Consider the following 20,798-nt stretch of genomic DNA (forward strand, 5'->3'; position numbering starts at 1 on the left):
CATACAGTCAGCTTCTTGTTGCTTAGTGACAAGGCACTAGTGACTCCACAATGCTGTTGTTTGTTGAGGCAGCACCCAGTCTGGGGCTTCTTGGTGCTGCTTTTTCTTCTCCATGAGAGATAAATCTTGGCATTAGCAGCCTGGGAGAGCCCTTATGTAAGCACATTATAGGGCTCCACAGTGGAGTCACATGGACTTGCAGCCAACACTATATTGAAGAATATTGTTGAGGCAAGCCATGCATTTTTAAAGCTATGCATTAAAAATGTTTTCACCTACTTAAAAGGCAGAGCAATAGACCAAGAAGACATTCCACCTATTGATTTAGCAAGGGATCTATATGTAAACATATATACATCCATGTGGATATGTGTGTATGTATGTAACCATTCTACCAGGAATTAAATTTAGCAAGCATTGCATAGAGTCAGAAGAAACATTAAAGAGATTGATGGCTCCTAAGACTGTAGCTTCAGAATAAAGCTGTGCCCATATATCTGTTAAAGTGTATGGTGACTGGGAATGGTTATTAGGACAGACAGATGCTCCGAGGGACACAGTGAAGGACCAAGAGTGGAACTGCGGGATACAAGGAAGAGCATGCAAATGTTTGTCATCATGCTGTCAGACAGCATCCCTTGGACACATTATTGACTTCTGTTTATGACATGGGGACAGGAACACTTCATGTCATTTACTAACCGAAAGATGCTGGCCATTTGAAGCGATTGAAAACTTCAGCTGAAGTGACTATTTGATTCCCGTCATCCACATGGGAGACCTAGATTGAGTCTCTTCTTGTGGGAGGGGAGATGTTACAGGTACTCAAGGAAATAGCAGATGGGAATTCTCTGTCAAATAAACACAATGTTTATTTTCCTTTAAAATGTATTTATTTTGGGCCCACCTTACAAGCACTGGGATCCCATATGGACATCAGTTCTAACCTTGGAGGCCCTGTTTCCCACCCAGCTCCCTGCCTGTGGCCTGGGAAAGCAGTTGAGGACAGTCCAAAGCCTTGAGATCGTGCACTTGCGTGGGAGACCCAGAAGAGGCTCTGGGCTCCTGATTTCAGACTGGCACAGGTCCTGCCGTTGCAGCCACTTGGGGAGTGAACCAATGGATGGAAGATCTTTCTCTCTGTAAACCTGACATTCCAATAAAAATAAAATAAAAATAAATAAATAAAAATAAAAAGTTGAATAACAGGAAACACTCAGACTCCAGTGGTTTTCATTGGCAGAGAACCTAATATCCAGAAAGCCTAGTGCAATTGGTCTAGAGAGATCCTCCCATATATTTATGGGTGTAAAAATGTTCATTGTGGGCCCGACGCGGTGGTACAGTGGTTAAGGTCCTCGCCTTGCATGCCCGGGATCCCATATGGGCACTGGTTCTATCCCGGTGGCCCCGCTTCCCTTCCAGCTCCCTGTCTGTGGCCCAGGAAAGCAGTCGAGGACGGCCCAAGGCTTTGGGACCCTGCACCCGCGCGGGAGACCTGGAAGAGCCTCCTGGCTTCGGATTGGCATAGCATCGGCCGTTGCGCTCACTTGGGGAGTGAATCATCGGACGGAAGATCTTCCTCTCTGTGTCTCCTCTCTGTATATCCGCCTTTCCAATAAAAAAAAAATAATAAAAATAAATCTTTAAAAAAAAGTTCATTGTAGCATTTATATATATGCTGAGTATCCCTTATATGATATGTTTGAACACAAAAGTGTTTTCAGATTTCAGACTTTAAAATATTGGCATATACGAGGAGAGATATCCTGGGGGTAAGTCTAAATATAAAATTTGCTTTTGTGACCAGTGCTGTGACATAGGAAGCAAAGCTTCCACTTGTGGCACTGGGATCCCATATAGGCACCAATTGCAGTGCCATCTGCTCCACTTCCATTCCAGCTCCATGCTTACAGCCTGGGAAGGTAACAAAGGATAGCTCTTGTCCTTGGGTCCCTGTGTTCAAGTGGGAGACCCAGAGGAAGTTTCTGGCTCTTGGTTTTGGATTGCCTCAGTTCTGGCCATTGTTGCTGAAGAATGAATCAGTGAATAGAAAATCTGTTCTACCTCTCCTTCTCTTTGTAACTGTGCCTTTCAAATAAAAATATTAAAAATTTGAGACAAAACAAACAAACAAACAAACAAACAAAAAACTGAAGCAGAGAGACGAAAAGAGAGACATCTGGCCCCGGTTGGTTCACTCACCAAAAAGCCCATAATGGCTGGAGCTGCACGGGGCTAAAGTTAATAGCAAGGTGCAACCCAGCCTTCCACAAGGGTGGAAAGACCCCATTCCCTGCAGCATCACTGTGACCTCTCTGGTCTGCATTAGCAGGAAGCTGAAGCCACAAACTGAACCTAGGCACCCCAATATGCAACATGGGTACCTTCACTGGTAGCCTAATTACCTGCTCTAAATTTTATAAATTTCTTTGTTTTATGAACTGTCATCATGAGTCAGGTGTGAAATGTTCCACTTGTGGTACGCCAGTACTTTAAAAAGTTTTTGGATCTTGGAACATTTCAGATTTTCGGTTTTCAGGTTATGAATACTCAACCTGTGTAGGCTGGAAAAACTGTAAGCATCCTGAGGATTCACCCATAGGACAGTGATGACAAAAATAAACTATGGCTGAACGGCTAAATCATCACCTTCAAACGCTGGGATCCCATAGGAGCGCCAGTGCATGTCCTGGCTGCTCCATTTTCCTTCTAGATTCCCTGCTTGTGGCCTGGGAAACCAGTGGAGGACTGTCCAATGTCTTGGGACCCTGAACTCTTTTTTTTTTTTTAATTATTTTTATTGGAAAGTCAGATATACAGAGAGGAGAGACAGAGAGGAAAATCTTCCATTGCACACGGGTGCAGGGTCCCAAGACTTTAGGCTGTCCTCAACTGCTTTCCCAGACCGCAAACAGGGAGCTGGATGGGAAGTGGGGCCACTGGGATACGAACTGTCGCCCATATGGGACCCTGGCACAGCGCAAGAAATTTAGCTGCTCCATTACCTCACCGAGCCTGGGACCCTGCACTCTTGTAGGAGGCCAAGAAGATCCTGGTTCCTGGATTCATATCAGCTCAGATCCAGGCATTTTGGCCATTTGGGGAGTGAACCAGAGGATGGAAAATCTTTCTCTCTGTTTCTCCTTCTTTTTTTAAATTTGATATGCCTCTCTAATAAAAATAAATCTTTAAAAAATAATCTATACTCACAGAATGAAAAACTGGAGGTTACTATGAATATATTAAAAATATTTTAATTCACATAAATAATCCAGAAAGATGTTAGAAAGTCAAGTTGTAAGGACCAACATTGGCAGGTTAAATTATTTCCTGCAGCATAAAAAATCTCATATGGTCATCAGTTCAAGTCCTGGCTGCTCCACTTCCTATCCAGCTCCTTGCTAATAAATCTTGGAGAACAGTAGAGGATGGCACAAATGCTTAGACCCCTGCCATCTGCTGAAAGACCTGGATGAAGTTTTAACTTCTGGCTCTAGCCTAGCAGAGCCCTGTCTGTGGCCATTTGGGATAGAAGATCTCTGTCTCTCCCTCTTTCTCTGTAACTATTTCAAATAAAATACTAATTTAAAAAAGTTTTAAAAGATGTATGAAGCATATTATTTAAGTGCAATCATTGCAGTGCAGAAGGTTAAGCTGCCTCTTTTGATGCCGAGTTCTCTACCAGTATGGCTGGTGCTTCTGATCCAGTTCCCTGCTAATGTGCTTCAAAAGGCACCAGAAGATAGCTCAGGTGCTTGAGACCTTGTCACCCGTGAAGGAGACCCAGATAGAGTTCCTGGCTCCTGGCTTTGGCATGGGGCAAAAAGAAACTCATTATGGCTATTTGGAGAGTGAACCAGCAGATGGAAGATCTCTTCCTCTCTGCTTTTCAGATATATTATTTATTTATTATCAGAAAGACTGATTTACAGAGAGAAAGAGAGACAGAGAGAAAGATCCTCCATTTACTAGTTCATTCCCTAAGTGGCTGGAACTGAGCCAATCCGAAGCTAGGAACCAGGAGTCTCTATTGTGTCTTCCAAGTGGGTGCAGGGTCCCAAGGACCTGGCCGTCCTTGACTGCTTCCCTAGGCCACAAGCAGGGAGCTGGATAGGAAGTGGAGCTGCCAGCCCACGAATCAGTTCCCTTATGGGATATTGGTACCACAGGGTGAGCTATAGCACTGGCCCCTCAGATAAATAAATCCTAACATATGGGAATTGAAAATTATATTATTTATAAAATGAAACAAATGGGCAAAAACAATGTTCTATATCAACTAAAAATATAAAGCATGCACAGAAACAAGCCAGCTTATTACAGAAATCATGTAGGGAGCAGCGCAAGGGTCTCAAGAGAGAGACAGAATAGGTTTTCAACTCCGCAATCTTTTTCTTTTTTTTTCACTCTTTGATACTGAGATACATGTAGAATACACCTAGAAATATTGCTACCATCAAGATAGCTAACATAACCCTCACCCTCAAATTTCCTTCTGTCCATTGCTAATCCTTCACTATGGCTCCGTTTCACTCAGGTAACCCCATTCTGCTCTTCAGTGCTATGGTGTGCGTTACGGAACCTACATAAATAGAACCTTACAGAATAAGGAGGACTGCACTGTATGTATTCTTTGGTGTCTGATTTTTACTCGGTGTAGTTATTTTGAGATTTACCACTATTGTTCTGTTGTATCAGTTGGTCACTCCTGTCTCTTGCCTGTAGTTTTTCCCCTCATGGAGGTACCGAATCTCTCCTTCTGGCCTTGCAATCCACACACCAGATTTTTTTCCCCCCTTACTAATATCCCTGAGACATTTCCTGTCAGGGTCACCCATGTCAGTTTCACTCATCTTTCCTGACACATCAGCCATGTGTGTCACAGCTGATTTCTCAAGAGCTTCCAGGGTCCTTCCCTTGACAGTTTTCTCTGGCTTTTTTGTCGGCTTTCCCATTACCCTGCAGGCCCTGTGTATCCTGGGCTCCACCCAATTTCATCTCCACCATACTCCTTCACGGTGTGAATGCGATCCTGTCTCATTGATTTCAGAATCATCTCTCATCAGCAGCAGCTACATCTCCCTGGCCTCGGTCCACAGTCCCTGCCCTTACGCTATTCCAGCCCCGCAACAGGCCACCAACCCCTGCGCCATTTTCTTGCCTTTTGCCTTCTTTCTCTTCAGGGCCTCAATCTGAACCTCCTATTCTAGAAGCTTCCGGAGCCCTGCCCCGGCGCACATCTCCTCAGCCCCAGTCACACACTGACCTGTTGACCCCATGCCGGCGCTGTCCCCTCACGGACGGCTCCTCCCCAGTGTCCCTTTAGAACAAGCCTGTTGCCCCACTGCCAGCGGCGTGGAGCGAGCCACGTGAGGAGGGCCTGCCTCGAGCAGCGGAGTTTGTGAAGGTTTGAGGGCACATCGCGGAGGGCACGTACGTGAGCACGAGGCGGCGGCACCCGTGGGGAATCCCAGGCTTTAAACTTTGCGGCCCAACCGTTAAAACCGTTGGCTGGAGGCGGGGAGAGGGCGGGGCCTTGGATCCTGGGCGGCATCCCCATTGGTCAAAAGGCGCCCTTGGGGGCGGGGCCGCCCGTGATTTGGCCCCCGAGGCGGGACGCGAGGCCTCCGGTCGAATCCAGGCCCGGGCTGCCACAGGTCAGAGGCGTGCCAGTCACCAGAGGTGGGGACCCGAGGGGCGTGCGGGGCTGCAAGGCGACTGGGGGGCGGGGTAGGGAGCCGAAGGGGCGACGGAAATGGGCTTGGAATACCTGACAGTCTCACGGGGCTTCCCAGAACTTTGCGCATCTCGCCTTTCCCTGAGGCGATCAAGCAGCTCGGGTTGCCCCAGGAAACTTCAAGTCTGGCTCCTCCATGGAGGGCATTTTTCCTCAGTTTTCTCAGGGCGCTTCCCTGCTGTACCTGCTGTCTTCCCCTGGGACTCCACAAAGGCCGCAGGGACTTTGATTAGCCGGGAAAGTGCCATGGAAATTTCTGGAAGAGACCTCAGAGAGCTTGAGTCCACGGGCTCCGAGCTTTGGGTCTAGGTCTGAAGAGAGACTGAAAGTGAAAGTGGGGCTGGTGGAGGCCTCACACGGAGACCTCCGGGTTCCGAGGCTGAGATGGCTGTCTGGCCGTGCCATGCACCTCAGGGTCGTCCTGTCCGGCTCCCTCCTGCCTTTCACAGCCATCCTGTCAGGGCCATTCCCTTCGTTGATTGCATGCGACCGTGCATTCTGCTTAATTCTACCTTTATTTGACGTTTAATTCCTTATTTGAAAAGGAGAGCGCGCGAGGGCCCAGTGTGGTAGCCTAGTCCTAAAGTCCTCTTTTGCTGGGATCCCATATGGACAACGGTTCTAATCCCAGCTGCCCTGTCTCCTATCCAGCTCCCTGCTTGTGGCCTGGGAAAGCAGTAGAGGATGGCTTAAACCATTGGGACCCTGCACCCCTGTGGGAAACCTAGAAGAGGCTCCTGGATCCTACCTTAAGATCAGCCCAGCTCCAGCCATTGCTGTGACTTGGAGAGTGAATCAGCGGATGGAAGAGCTTTGTCCCTCCTATCTGTAAATCTGACTTTCCAAAAAATATATATTAAAAAAAAAAATCTTAAAAAAAAAAAAGGTGGGCCCGGCGCGGTGGTGCAAGTGGTTAAGGTCCTCGCCTTGCACACCCGGGATCCCATATGGGCGCCGGTTCTGATCCCGGCAGCTCCACTTCCCTTCCAGCTCCCTGCCTGTGGCCCGGGAAAGCAGTCGAGGACGGCCCAAAGCTTTGGGACCCTGCACCCACGTGGGAGGCCCGGAAGAGGCCAGGCCCTCCCTCTCTTTTTTTTTTAAGATTTATTTATTTTTATTGCAAAGTCAGATAAACAGAGACGACGAGAGACAGAGAGGAAGATCTTCCTCCATTGATTCACTCCCCAAGTGACCGCAGTGGCTGGAGCTGTGCCGATCCGAAGCCAGGAGCCAGGAGTTTCTTTCAGGTCTCCCACGCGGGTGCAGGGTGTCAAGGCTTTGGGCTGTCCTTTGGCTGTCCTCGACTGCTTTCCCAGGCCACAAGCAGACAACTAGATGGGAAGTGGAGCTTCTGGGATTAGAATTTGTGCCCATATGAGATCCTGGCACGTTCAAGGCGAGGACTTTAGCCACTAGGCCACTGTGCTGGGCCTCTAGTGCTATATTAAAAAAATATATATTTTAAGTTTATTTAATGGAAAGTCAGAAAGGCATACAAAAGAGGAAAGGATGGAGAGATCTCCCTCCCTACAAGTTTATTCTCTACTTGTGTGCAGCAGCTATGGCCGGGCAGGGCCCCATGTGGCTGGTAGCCATTTTCCCACTGCCTCCCAGGACATATATTAGCAAGGAAAAGGCGTCAGGAGCAGAGCCAGGGCTAGGATTCAGCAACTAGGCCATTGCACTGGACCCTTATTTCCTTTACCAATTTTAGCTAGGACATCCAGTACAATTAAAAAGGACTAAGAATATTCTTGCCTTTTCCTAATCTTAGAAAATTTTTAATTTCTTTTCTGTTTTATTTTTTAATTGATATAGTAATTGCACATATTTATGAGATGCAGTGTGATGTTTTAAAATATTTGTTTTCATTTTATTTGAAAGGCAGTCAGAGAAAGAGAGACAGAAATCTTCATTCCCTGAACCACCGCAGCCAGGGCTGGGTCAGGCCAGAGCCAGCGAGCTAACACTTGATCAGGTCTCCATCGTAACTGACCAGGAACCAAGCACTTGAGCTGCTGTCTGCTGCCTCCAAGGGCCTACAGCACCAGGAAGCTGTAACTGGCAGTGGAGCCAGAATCAAACCAGGCATTCTGAGGCAATGTGGCTATCTCAGAGGCATTTTAACTGTTGCACCAAACACCTGTCCCCAAAGACTAAGGATATAATCTGTCTTTATTTTTAAAAAGTTGTTTGAGGGCCCGACGCGGTGGCGCAGTGGTTAAGGTCCTTGCCTTGCATGCCCGGGATCCCATATGGGTGCCGGTTCTAATCCCGGCAGCCCCGCTTCCCTTCCAGCTCCCTGCCTGTGGCCTGGGAAAGCAGTCGAGGACAGCCCAAAGCTTTGGGACCCTGCACCCACGTGGGAGACCCGGAAGAGGCTCCTGGCTTTGGATTGGCATAGTATCGGCCCGTTGCGCTCTCTTGGGGAGTGAATCATCGGACGGAAGATCTTCCTCTCTGTCTCTCCTCTCTGTATATCCGCCTTTCCAATGAAAAAAATAAAAAAATAAATCTTTAAAAAAAAATTTGTTTGAAAGGTATAGCAAACAAGAGAAAGGGAGAGACTGGTTCATTCTCCAAGTTGCTGCAATGACTGAAGCTGAGCCGATCTGAAGCCAGGAGCCAGGAGCTTTCTCTGGGCCTCCCACGCGGATACAGGGTCCCAAGGCCATCCACCACTGCTTTCCCAGGACACAAGCAGGGAAATGGAAGGGGAGTGTAGCAGTCAAGATAAGAACCCACACCCATATGGGATTCCAGATGTGCAAGGCGAGGATTTAGCCACTGGCCTATGGTGCTGGGCCCAAGCATTAGTAATCTTAAGGAAAAACACATTATCTTAATCTTCTTCTGTTCTCTTTAATAGGGGAGAACCAGAAGAAATGGATTTTAACGTGTGGAATATCAAAGAGATGCTCAGTATCCCTTCAGTTTCTGGGTAAGACTCTTGGTGATGTCCTCTGATACTTACAGGAATCTACATTTTAAGGACCTGCTTCCTGTCAGGTTACAGTAACAGAGGCGCCTCAGATGGTCTCTTCTGCCCTTCCCTTCCTCTGTCACTTCTGTCTGTTTCTTTTCTCCCACTTGGCTGATTATGAGTTGATTTAGCTTTGTGAGTTAACTGAGGAATGAATGACTGTTACCAAGCACTGTGTCAGGGCCAGCCAGACTGATCAACTTTTAAGGAAATTCACTTCTAAGGCGGCTTCTAAGCAAATAGCAAGGAACAAAATCAAGAAAATAAGATTAACTAATTTTACTGAAAAGTCAGAGTTACAGAGAGGAGAGAGATCTTGAATTCACTGATTCATTCCCCAAAGGTCCACAAGACCCACAGCTGGGCCAGGCTGATCCAAGCTGAAGTCGGGAGCCAGAACCTTCTTCCAGGTCTCCCATATGGGTATGGGGCCTAACACCTTGGGACATTCTCTGCTGCTTTCCCAGAAGCACTGACAGGGAGCTGGGTCAGAAGTGGAGCAGCTAAGACTAGAACCAGGCACTACAGGTGGGGGATCAGTTTGTACGCCACTTCATTGGCCCCAAGATGACATTTAGATACATATTTAACTGTATAATGCAGGGCCAATATTTGGCACAGAGGGTAAAGCCATGGCCTGCAATGCCAACATTCCATATGGCAGAGGTTCAACTCCCGCTGCTCGACTCTGATCCAGTTACCTGATAGTGGCCAGGAAAAAGCAGTGGAGGATGGCCCAAGTGCTTGGGCACCCTCACCCTCCCAAATGTGGGAGACCCAGATGAAGCTGCTAGCTTTGGCCTGGCTCCTTGGGGAATGAGGCAGAGAAGAGAAAATCACTCCATCCCTATCTCTCTCTCTGTAATTACAACTTTCAAATAAATAAATAAATCCTTCAGAAAAACTGTGCAGTGGAATTTGTAAGTATTGTGGATTTTAGAACCACTTTAGTGACGGCAAGGCTCAGGAAGATATTGTTCCTGCTGCTACCACACTGATGTACTTAAATTGGTATTCACAAGCCTTGAGTCAAGCAACCACAGCTAATTTGGTGCATATGTTGCCAAAGTGCTGTGTATTCAAAAGATTCCTAATTGCTTTGAATATGCTTTTATCATTGCGAGGATTCTTACCTTCCTAAAACCTTCTTGAAGAAAGCTGGTCAAAAATCGACAGCATTGTTCTCTTTTGCAATAAGAAAAGGAATGCATAACATTGTTGAAGAGTAAAGAAAATCTTCATTTAATTGCATATCAGAACTTTAACATAAAAGTCCTACATAATTTCCTTTTTAAAGATCTATACTTTTTTTTTAAGATTTATTTTTTCATTGGAAAGGCAGATATACAGAGAGGAGACACAGAGAGGAAGATCTTCCGTCTGATGATTCACTCCCCAAGTGAGCCGCAACAGCCGATGCTATGCCGATCCGAAGCCAGGAGCCTCTTCCGGGTCTCCCACATGGGTGCAGGTTCCCAAAGCTTTGGGCTGTCCTCGACTGCTTTCCCAGGCCACAAGTAGGGAGCTGGATGGGAAGCGGGGCCGCTGGATGGGAAGCTGGATGGGAAGCGGCGCCCATATGGGATCCTGGGTGTGCAAGGCGAGGACTTTAACCACTGCGCCATTGTGCTGGGCCCTCTATACGTTTTTTTAAATTAATTTATTTTATTACAAAGTCAGATATACAGAGAGGAGGAGAGAGACAGAGAGGAAGATCTTCCGTCCGATGATTCACTCCCTAAGTGACCACAACGGCCAGTGCTGTGCCTATCTGAAGCCAGGAACCAGGAGCTTCTTCCAGGTCTCCCATGCGGGTGCAGGATCCCAAGGCTTTTGTTCGTCCTCGACTGCCCTCCCAGGCCACAGGCAGGGAGCTGGATGGGAAGTGGAGCTGCCAAGATTATCACTGGCGCCCATATGGGGCCCCGGGGCGTTCCAGGCGAGCACTTTAGCCACTAGGCCATGACGCCGGGCCCTGTCCAATACCTTCTTGTAGGAATAAATGCCAGTGTGTCCAGTGTGGCACTAAAGAAAGCACAATCAGGACTAGATCATCGTTACTTCTGGGCAGTAGCAATAACAGTGATAAAAAGGACATTGACAATCTAAGGTGATTACAACAATCAGACTCTAATGGATGATTGATGAATGAACTATATCACAAGATCTTATTACAAAAGGTGCAATAACTAAGAGGAACACTAAGGTAGAATTCACAGGAAAAATCCTTAGATTTGACACCATATTATCTTTTACCAGAGCAAACATGTGCTATCTGACATTTTGGGATTGGCTCATTCTCTTAGCATAATGGGTCTCCAGCTATTTTGAGTAATGATTTCACAACCCAGATTGAATACGTGTGTGCAGCCTGCTACCACTGAGTGAAAATAACTGCCCTTACCAATGCAGTACTATTAATATTCTTACATTTTATTCATATTTTTGTACCAGCCTATAAGCATATTTTTGTTTGTATTTATAATAAAAAAATTTCCTTTGGCTTAGACTATGCACTTATAAAAAAAAAGAATATGTGGGGCCCGGTGCGGTGGCGCAGTGGTTAAGTCCTCGCCTTGCACACCCAGGATCCCATATGGGCGCCGGTTCTATCCCGGCAGCCCCGCTTCCCTTCCAGCTCCCTGCCTGTGGCCTGGGAAAGCAGTCGAGGACAGCCCAAGGCTTTGGGACCCTGCACCCGCGTGGGAGACCTGGAAGAGGCTCCTGGCTTCGGATCGGCATAGTATCGGCCCGTTGCGGCTCACTTGGGGAGTGAATCGTCGGACGGAAGATCTTCCTCTCTGTGTCTCTTCTCTGTACATCCGCCTTTCCAATGAAAAAATAATAAAAATAAATCTTTAAAAAAAAAAAAAGAATATGTGAGGCTGGCATGGTGGCTCAACAGGCTGATCTTCTACTCTGTGGTATCAGCATTCCATCTAGGTGCCGGTTTGTGTCCCGGCTGCTCCACTTCTCATCCAGCTCCCTGTTTATGACCTGGGAAAGCAGCAGAGGAATCCCCAAGTCTTTGGGCATTGCACTCACATTGGAGACTAGAAGAAGTTTCTGGCTCCTGGCTTCGAATTGGTTCAGCTCTGGCCAGTGTGGCCATTTGGGGAATAAATCAGGAGATGGAAGCTCTTTCTCTCTATAAATCTGCCTTTCAAATAAAAATAAATAAATCTGAAAAAATATGTATATACTTCTGATTAATTTTAATGTAACAATTAGGAAAGGAATTATTTCTATATACATGTGTGTTAATGAAAAACATAATATTTTGAAATAAACAGTTGTGAATTATAATTTCATGCATTCAGAATTTTGTTCAAATGGTGTATTTTTCTGGTTGGATTTCAGGAATACTAGAGCACCTGCTTGGAGCAATAATCAGCCTGATTATTCTAGTCTCAGCGACTCACAGTTCCTCTTTGGATCTCAGTTCTGTCCAGAAAATACAGAGACTCTGGCAGCACCTTTGGACTTCGGCACACACCTGAGACAGCACAAGCAGACACAGCAGGCGCCTCTGGATGTGGGTCTGATGGGTCGCATCTCTGTAGCTACACGTCATTGTCATTATAGAGAGCAGTACTCGGTTGGAACGTATTTACAACTGAGAAAATCTAATGATTAACAAAGAGAAAATGGGGGGTTGGAGGCTTATCTTCTCTTGGGAGTCAGAAATATTTTGAGTTTTTTGTTTTATTGGTCTAGAACTAGATTTAATTATACATATTTTGGTGCATCAAATAAGGACTGATAAGAGTAGAATATGATCTAAGTATTTCAGTATAAAATTTGTGATCTAGTGATCTGAAAACATAAACGTGCTCTGTAGATATTCTTAGATAAATCTTACCTGAGAATGTAGGAAGCGGCTCCGCAGTGTTCCAGCATCCCGGTCGTGCAGCCTGTGGCAAACCATCAGTGAGGTTTCAGATCACTAGCAGCTGAGAAACAACGATTTAATCAAATCTGTTAAGATGAAAATGTTAGCACATCGTCTCTGAGACATAATTCTCTGATATTGCCTTGACGTTTAGGAAGCTGGTTGCAAGCCATTTTATCAACATTGAAAATATTTCTTGGCTGCTAAGGCAGAAATTATATTGATAAAAGAGTTGCGTTATTACAGACATACCTCTGTACGCACAAAAATTAAAATATTACACGCTGTATTGTTTTTGATAACATGGTTTGCATTTAAATGTGAATCTGCATTATATAGTGAACAGTGAATGCTGTATTTTCTTATTATGATTTCACAGAACGAACCTAGTATTTTTACAAAGTACCAGGCAAAACCCCACTTGTTTGGAAGTGAGACAAAGGATGGAAGTTTATTTCCTCTTCCTCTGCTGGCTGGAAAATCAAAAGGCATCTTGGAACAGTTTGAGGAGAAAAAGAAAATGGCAAAAGATAAATATTGCAAGTAAGCAAATCCTTCAAGCTGTACAGACACCTTGACTGTTCTGGAGAAAAATAACATGTCAATAATCAAATAATTGAACTTGACCTTAGTGACAGACCTATATAAGTGTTCTTCAGAATCAGTAGAATGTGTGTGTGTGTGAGTGTGTAAGTGTAGTGTAAGTGGAGTAAGCAAAAGGGAGAGACACAGAAATGAATTTGCTGTTGGAATTGACTCAGGAGATTGTAGAAGCCAGGAAATCCCACAGATGTTGGGTAATATTGAAAAAGCCCCTAATACGGTCACCCAGAGGCTCAAGAACCAGGGGAGCAGATGGCTTCACTCCGGGTTTGAGTCCAAAGGCCTGTGTGGAAGTGGGTGACAGGCACCCGAGGGTGAGGGCCGAGAGCCCGGAGAGCACGAGAAGAGCCAGTCTGCCCTGCCTCTGCCTTGGGGCTCTCTTTTGGTATTAGATCCCCTGGGCTATATTCACCCATATTATTGGCAGTCACTTTCTTTACTCAACCTACCAATACCAAAATACACCCAGAAATAAGACTGTACCTGCTCTCTAGACGGCTCTTAGGCCTGCCAGGTTGACATGTAAATAAACCAGTGTACGGCATTCTGGCTTTTAGTGCTTGTCATGTTTTCAGAAAGTATGAAGATGACTGTCACCATAGTTGCCTTTCTGAAAAGTAAAAAAACTGGAGAATTTCTGAGAAATGCAATGAGGATATAAATAAATGCATCTTTTTAAAAAGTTACCCTTTAGTTATTTTCAGTTCATTGGGATTAAGAGTTAAATAGCATTTATTTTAGGGTAAAGAATATAATACATACATTGTTTTTTAAAATATTTATTTTTAAGACTTATTTTTTATTGCAAAGTCAGATATACAGAGAGGAGGAGAGGCAGAGAGGAAGATCTTCGGTCCGATGATTCACTCCCCAAGTGACCGCAACGGTTGGTGCTGTGCTGATCCAAAGCCGGGAGCCAGGAGTTCTTCCAGGTCTCCCATGTGGGTGCGTGGTCCCAAACTTTGGGCCATCCTCAATTGCTTTCCCAGGCCACAGGCTGGGAGCTGGATGGGAAGTATAGCAGTTGGGACATGAATTAGCACCCATACAGAATCCTGGCGCTTACAAGACTAGGACTTTAGCCACTAGGCTACCGCACCCGGCCCCCAAGTGGATTTTTTTTTTTTTAAGATTTATTTATTTATTTGGAAAGTCAGATATACAGAGAGGAGGAGAGGCAGAGAGGAAGATCTTCCGTTCGATGATTCACTCCCCAAGTGAGCGCAATGGCCAATCTGAAGCCAGGAGCCAGGAGCTTCTTCCAGGTCTCCCATGCAGGTGCAGGGTCCCAAAGCTTTGGGCTGTCCTCGACTGCTTTCCCAGGCCACAGGCAGGGAGCTGGAAGGGAAGTGGAGCTGCCGGGCTTAGAACCGGCGCCCATATGGGATCCTGGGCGCGTTCAAGGCAAGTACTTTAGCCGCTAGGCCACGCTGCCAGGCCCCTCCAAGTGGATTCTTAAAAGAAAAAAGAGATTTGGCTGGAAATCATCCCAGAAAGCCACTTTTCTCCTTTCCTTCTGATTAGGTTCTAATCCCCAGATTTGATTAGTGTTTAGACTGCGTGAGACGGAATCCTGTCCTACTTGTGCACTGTCGGTTCTGTCCCATGTTGCTTGGCTGTGTCCTTTCAAAGATGTGATTTCCTTTCTCTTTCCCCTTCCAGTGAGACTCTATACAGCTTTGTTTCCCATGTCAGAGAAAGCATCCATAGGGTAAGTATAATTACATTTCAAGGAGTGATGATGTCTCACATTAGAAAGTTAAACAGTTGGATTAGTTTGAGTTTACAAATAGCAATCTTTTAAAAAATATTATTTATTTGAAAGTCAGAGTCCAGAGAGGAAGAGAGAGATTTTCCACCCGCTATTTCACTCCCCAAATGGGTGCAACAACCAGAGCTGAGCTGATTGGAAGCCAGGGTCTACCTCCAGGTTGGTCTCCCACATGCGTGCAGGGGCCCAAACATTCAGACCATCTTCCGCTTCTTTCCCAGGTGCATTTAGCAGAGCATCATAATGCATGTGGATCAGCTGGGACTTGAATGGCACTCACATGGAATGCCAGCATCACAGGCAGCAGTTTAACCCACTATATGCCATAGCACTGGTCCCTAGAATAGCAGCCTTTTAACTACACTTTTATGTTAAAATTCTTCAGGTTAGTAAAATAAAGCAACAGTCTGAATTCTTTCTGCTCTTTGTGGTTTCCAGTTGCAGACATCTGTGGAGAAGTCTGAAGAGCATCTCAGTGTAAGGAGCCAGACTATCTTGGATTCTCTGGAGACTGTGGCCAAGACAGGTGAGTGTCTTGGGTTTGAAGTTATCAGCAGAGAGCACTGGAGAGTGGTGACCTGGAATTTTCTGACTCATCCCAGTTTCCAGTGGTGAGGTTCCCTGGGTTTCAGATCAGAGTGTGAGTACCCAAGACTAGCCCTGAAGAGATTTAGAGCACTGAGCTAGTCCCATAGCCCCCTTGGGGTGATAGGCCTTCCTCCCACAATGCCTTCTGCCTGCCTTGGGGTAAGTAGTTCTGTGACTTCTCATCTCGCTGTCTAAAGTGAGCTGACAGTATCCCAGAGTCCCTGGCTGTGCTGGCTGTGGAGACACGGAGTCCTTAGCAGAGAGAGGTGCTGAAGGTTAGGAGTGGGCAATAACACAGAGGCTTGGGATGTGCACACCCTATATCCAAGTGCCTGTTTCGAATCTTGACTCCTCCACCTTCAATCCTTCCTGTTAATGTGTACCCTAGGAAGCAGCAGTTGCTGGCTTGCATGCTTGGGTACTTGCCACCCACATAGGAGTCCCTGAAGGAGTTCCAGGCTCCTGGTTTGTTCTGGCCCAGCCCTGATTGTTACATGCAATTGTGGAGTGAGCCAGCGAGTGGAAGATTCTGTTCTTTGGGGCCAGTGTGACTGTCAACTGAAGCCAGCAACCCATATGACACAAGATTCATCCAGGCTGCTCCATTTCTTTTTTTAAAAAAAGATTTATTTTTATTGGAAAGTCCCAATGGCTGCAATTGCTAGGGTTGCACCGGTCCAATGCCAGGAGCCAGCAGCTTCGTCTGGGTCTCCCACCCAAGGACAGGGTTCCAAGGCCACAAGCAGGGAGCTGGAAAGGAAGTAGAGCAGCTGGGATATGAACTGGTATTCATATGGGATCTCGGCGCATGCAAGGCAAGCACTCTAGCCACTAGGCTACCACACCAGGTCTGGCTGCTCCACTTCTGATCCAGCTTCGTGCTAATGTGCCTGGAAAACAACAGACAGTGGCTTAACTGCTTGGATTCCTGACACCTTCAAGGAAAGCCTGGATGGAGTTCTTGGATCTTGGAGTTAAGCTCCTGACTCTTGTAATCATTTTGGGAAGAAACAGTGGATGGAAAAATTTCTCTGTGTGTCTTCCTCTTTCTCTGCCTTTCAATTAAAGTAAATCTTGAAAGAGAGAGATACCATTGTCTCTGTCTTTCTCAAATAAAATGCTAATAAATAAATAAATTTTGAAGGAAGAGATATCCCATTTATCTGCTGTTCCTCCATCTGCCTTGGTTTCAGTAAGAGCTGCGTTATAAGAGTGGAGCATCAGTCTCAACTTCAGTTATGGTCTGGGCCTCCTTAAATCCCCTATTCCCCCAATTAGGGGCTGACATTTGTAGAAACCACCGCCCTAGCCCTTGTGAAGAGGACAAATCGAGGCACAGACCTCAGGCGGATCTCTCTAGAACCATCAGTTTCTCGGCCACATGGGAAGCTGATGACTGTGCATCTGTACTTGTTTGCATTTATCCTTGTGTTGATTTTAAACAAGTTGGAATCAATTTATTCAGATGCCATGGAACGGATTGCTCATGATTTACAAAATTTAATGCCTTTGAGTGCCTTGAACATTAATCCCCATCTGTGAGCAAAGCAGTGCTGTCCGTCTGCTGTCTTCAATCTGGGTACCCCACAATTAGGGCAACTGTGCATCTGCTCAGAAACTGCTTCTGGAATGTGTGGACTGTTACCCACACACAATGCAGCAAAGCAAAGAGCAGAAGCAACTTCAGAACACTTCCATCGTGTAATGACATAGAATAACTCATTTGTTAGATGCCCACACGAAGTATTCTCTGTCAGTATATTTAAAAATTGGATGAAACGGGCCGCCACTGTGTGGTATAGTGGGTCAGGCAGCTGTCTCAAGTGCAGGCATCCCATATGGACACCAGTTCGAGTCCTGACTGCTGCACCTGGGAGGGAAGCAGAACAAACTGGGTAAAGGGAAAAAGGGTTGCTGAAAACGTGCAGGCATCTGAGTCTCAGAAGGCAGCATGGAAGTGTCCAAGTCTGTGAGGCAAAATCAGAGACCAGATTAAAATGGAATGTGGCTTCTGGCAAACACAGGGATCCTAACTTTTGCTGTTGATAGCTGCATTTTCATCTATTAAAGAGTCAGAATCATAGAATGACAGAAAGAGAGGGAGAAAGAGAGCTCATCCATCTTCTGTTTTACACCCATAATATCTGGGGTTAGGCCAGGTCAAACTCAGGAAGCAGAAATTCCATCCAGATTTCCCATGTGGGAGACAGATGCCCAAGCACCTGGGCCATCATCCACTTATTTCCCAGATGTACTAGCAGGAAACAATGGGAAGGGGAGCAGCTGAGACTCAAACTAGTAATCCACGATGGTATGTTAGTGTTAACAAGGGGTGGTTTAACCCACAGTGCCACCTCAGTGGCCCTGGTTCCTTCATGGTAATATTTAGGAAAGGAAGCTACCCTGAGAAGATAACGATTAAAAAACACAGAAGCAGCTCATTGATCAGTTTGTCATATTGTACTTACAGAGGCACAGGTCATGCTGTGCCTTGAAAATGCTCCCCCTGGGCCTGGCGTGGTAGCCCAGCAGCTAAAGTCCTCATGTTACACACGTCAGGATCCCAGATGGGCACTGGTTCTAATCCCAGCAGCCCTGCTTCCCATCCAGCTCTCTGCTTGTGGCCTGGGAAAGCAGTTGAGGATGGCACAAAGCCTTGGGACCCTGCACCCGTGAGGGAGAAATGGAAGAGGCTCCTGGCTCCTGGCCTCAGATGGGCACAGCTCTGGCCTCTGATTCAGAGAAAAGGAGCTACAGTGAGAAAAGAAGAGATTGTGCAGAAAGCCTCCTGGTTGGGGAGCACATGGACAAGCGTTTGTCCAGTTCCTCCCTTCCCTCATTGGAGGCCATACACGTCGGGATCCCCATGAGGTGAAATGTCATTGTTTTGTATTTAGTGCAAGAGACCTCACGGACCCAGAGTGACCTGTTAGCCGAGGCAGTTCGGGAAAAAGGCAACACGGATCGTGCCATCCTGGAGATGCAGAAGACATTCGAGGTGGTAAGTGACAACCCCATCCTCTTTTTTTTTAAGTGTGTCTTTGGCTTTGACATTTGACCCAGAAAGACACCTAAAAAACTGCAAACTGTCAACCAAGACCAAAAGCCCCATGGGAGCAGGCCCGGTCTCCAAGTGTGACCCGCCCACCCCACCCTCAGTTCTGCTGGCATTCTGATTTGCATACCATCACTCTGCTTTCTCACTGCCTCTCCACAGAAACAAGCCGAGTTCACAGAAGTCAAGTCCGACTTGAAGCACCTTGAGGTTTTGGTGGCACAGCAGAGTAAGGACTTCCAGCAGCTGTGTGAACAGCTCGGCCAGCTGGATGTGCCCGGCGTGCTGGTGGAGCTGCGGAGGTGGCTCACAGAGCCTCGCCGGCCTGGGCTCCTGCGGGACAGCTCGTCTCAGACATCACCACTCCTGGCCCGGGGCCTCAGCTTTCCCAGGCAAGAGAATGGGGCTTCGCAGGGAGCTGGCCCTAGGCAGGCCCAGGCCCTCCCAGAGTCAACAAACCCCAGCACGGCCTCCGTGCCGTCTGGGCAGTTTGAGTTCGGGGGCCGGGGAGCCAAGATCAGTGCCCTCCATGAAGAGGCTGCACTGCCCGAAGCTCAGCCCCACCAGAGAAAGGGGTGGGCGGAGGATAAGAAAGTGCAGGTCACCCACCAGAATCAAGATGTTCCTCCAAGAGAGTCCAAGAACCCTGGCTCCCACATCCCGCTGGGCCACAGGGACCAGGTTGGTCAGGGCGCGTCACAGCTCACATGCCAGGATGCAGACACACTGGCAGCCAGCGTTAGTAGGAATGCCCCTCCAAGATGCCAGGGGGAAAGCAGGCTTTCCAGAGAGCCGCGCGACCAGCTAGGGCTTGAACAGAGAGGCGAGGCTCCACAAGCAGCGTCGGAAGGCCACCAGCCCCATCCCCGCGAAGTCTACAGAGGCAGGCTCACAGTCCGGCAGTGGGAACCGGCCCCAGGCCGGATCCAGGCTTCCCGAGCTCATCCTCCAGCTGCTGTCCCCCAGCGGAGTTCCCTGGAGCAGCGGGAGGCTGTGGGCAGCCAGGGCGGGCCGAGCTCGCCTGCTCAGAGTGGCAGGTTGGTGCGCAGGAGCGCGCCCAGGCCCGCCCGCGCTCGCCGCCTGCAGTGCCGTAGGTCCCCGGTTCGGGACAGCTTCCTGGAAGACCGGCAGATGCGGTGGTTCAACGAGCTGGGCATCCGGTGCTCCAGGGGCCCCGCGCGCCAGGAGCCCGGGAAGCGGTTCCTCTTTGACCCGAGTTTTGATAGCAGTGACGAGGATAGCTTCTGATGGCCCAAGGTGGCCGTGGCTGCTTACTGGCAAGTCACTGCGGCCACATGGCTCCCAAACACGTGCTCGGTCTTCAATGTGTGTGCTACACAGTGCGAGTCTGATTGTTCTTTCCTTCCACTTCAATCTTTTGCATGTTTTGGTCAATGGCTGTGCTCACGATGCCAGGGCAGCATGCCCCAAGTTGGGGCTTGCCAGCCTCCTGCCTGCACGACCTCCTCACCCTGGTCCTGCTTTGCTGCTCAAGACCAGTAGGCTGGCTTTCCACTTACACCTTGGCGACGTTTTCCTATTTTTGTGACGTGTGTTTCTTTTGTAAATAACTTGCTCAAAATAAAGATAATGCCTGTCAAATCTTTATCTTTTTCTTTATTGAACTGATCTCCCAGTTCAGTTTCTTAAGCTTATTTGAGAAATCAAATAGGTAACATCCAGACCATGTTTTTGTTCTCTAAGACTCCCAGAAGATCGAGTCTTGCTGCTGCAGGGAACCTGTGGAGGGCACCAGTCGCTCTTAGTGTTTCCCTTTCAGATAAGTGCATATGTATGTGCCTATTTTTAAATTAATATTTCTTCAGAAGGATTTCATTTTGTATGATGAAGCCAAAGTTCAGAATGACCAGTGTTCCACGAAGCTTTTTTTTTTTTTTTTTGTGGAGTTATACATAGGAAAATTGTTTCCTAACAAGGCTGAGTGAATTAAACTCCCTCTGCCAGTCCCTGGCGACCATCAGGACAGGATGGGCTGTTTCTTATTTTAGTCCGCGGTTTTTCTCTTTGTAAATTGACTGCGGTGTTCCTGCCAGGCTTGCCTAGTGTGAGGCAGTGCAGGCCCGGCCCTGGTGACGCAGCACTCTCCGCTCTCTAGCCAGCACAGGGTGGACGCAGTGGGAGGCCCACAGTTGGGTCCATCTCCCT

The 20,798-nt window shown here is 47.3% G+C and overlaps 1 protein-coding gene across 1 annotated transcript; it reads left to right on the plus strand.

Annotated features, from left to right (window-relative positions):
- Positions 1-8,625: 8,625 nt before the first annotated feature.
- IHO1 (interactor of HORMAD1 1) lies at positions 8,626-19,880 on the plus strand. The gene is made up of 8 exons (XM_040995000.1): positions 8,626-8,681; positions 12,084-12,258; positions 12,995-13,158; positions 14,881-14,929; positions 15,428-15,515; positions 18,475-18,578; positions 18,795-19,313; positions 19,599-19,880. The coding sequence occupies exons 1-8, from the start codon at positions 8,626-8,628 to the stop codon at positions 19,878-19,880; spliced, it is 1,437 nt and encodes a 478-aa protein (XP_040850934.1).
- Positions 19,881-20,798: the final 918 nt, after the last annotated feature.

Source organism: Ochotona curzoniae, unplaced genomic scaffold (genome assembly GCF_017591425.1).
Source record: "Ochotona curzoniae isolate NIBS_2020 unplaced genomic scaffold, NIBS_Ocur_1.0 contig_908, whole genome shotgun sequence".
Taxonomy (NCBI): domain Eukaryota; kingdom Metazoa; phylum Chordata; class Mammalia; order Lagomorpha; family Ochotonidae; genus Ochotona; species Ochotona curzoniae.

Bases quoted from the DNA above. Each gene is read 5' to 3' on its own strand.
- IHO1 (XM_040995000.1), top strand. From the start codon at position 8,626: ATGGATTTTAACGTGTGGAATATCAAAGAGATGCTCAGTATCCCTTCA. The intron at 8,682-12,083 runs GTAAGACTCTTG...GTTGGATTTCAG, and splicing joins AGTATCCCTTCAGTTTCTGG to GAATACTAGAGCACCTGCTT. The intron at 13,159-14,880 runs GTAAGCAAATCC...TTCCCCTTCCAG, and splicing joins GCAAAAGATAAATATTGCAA to TGAGACTCTATACAGCTTTG.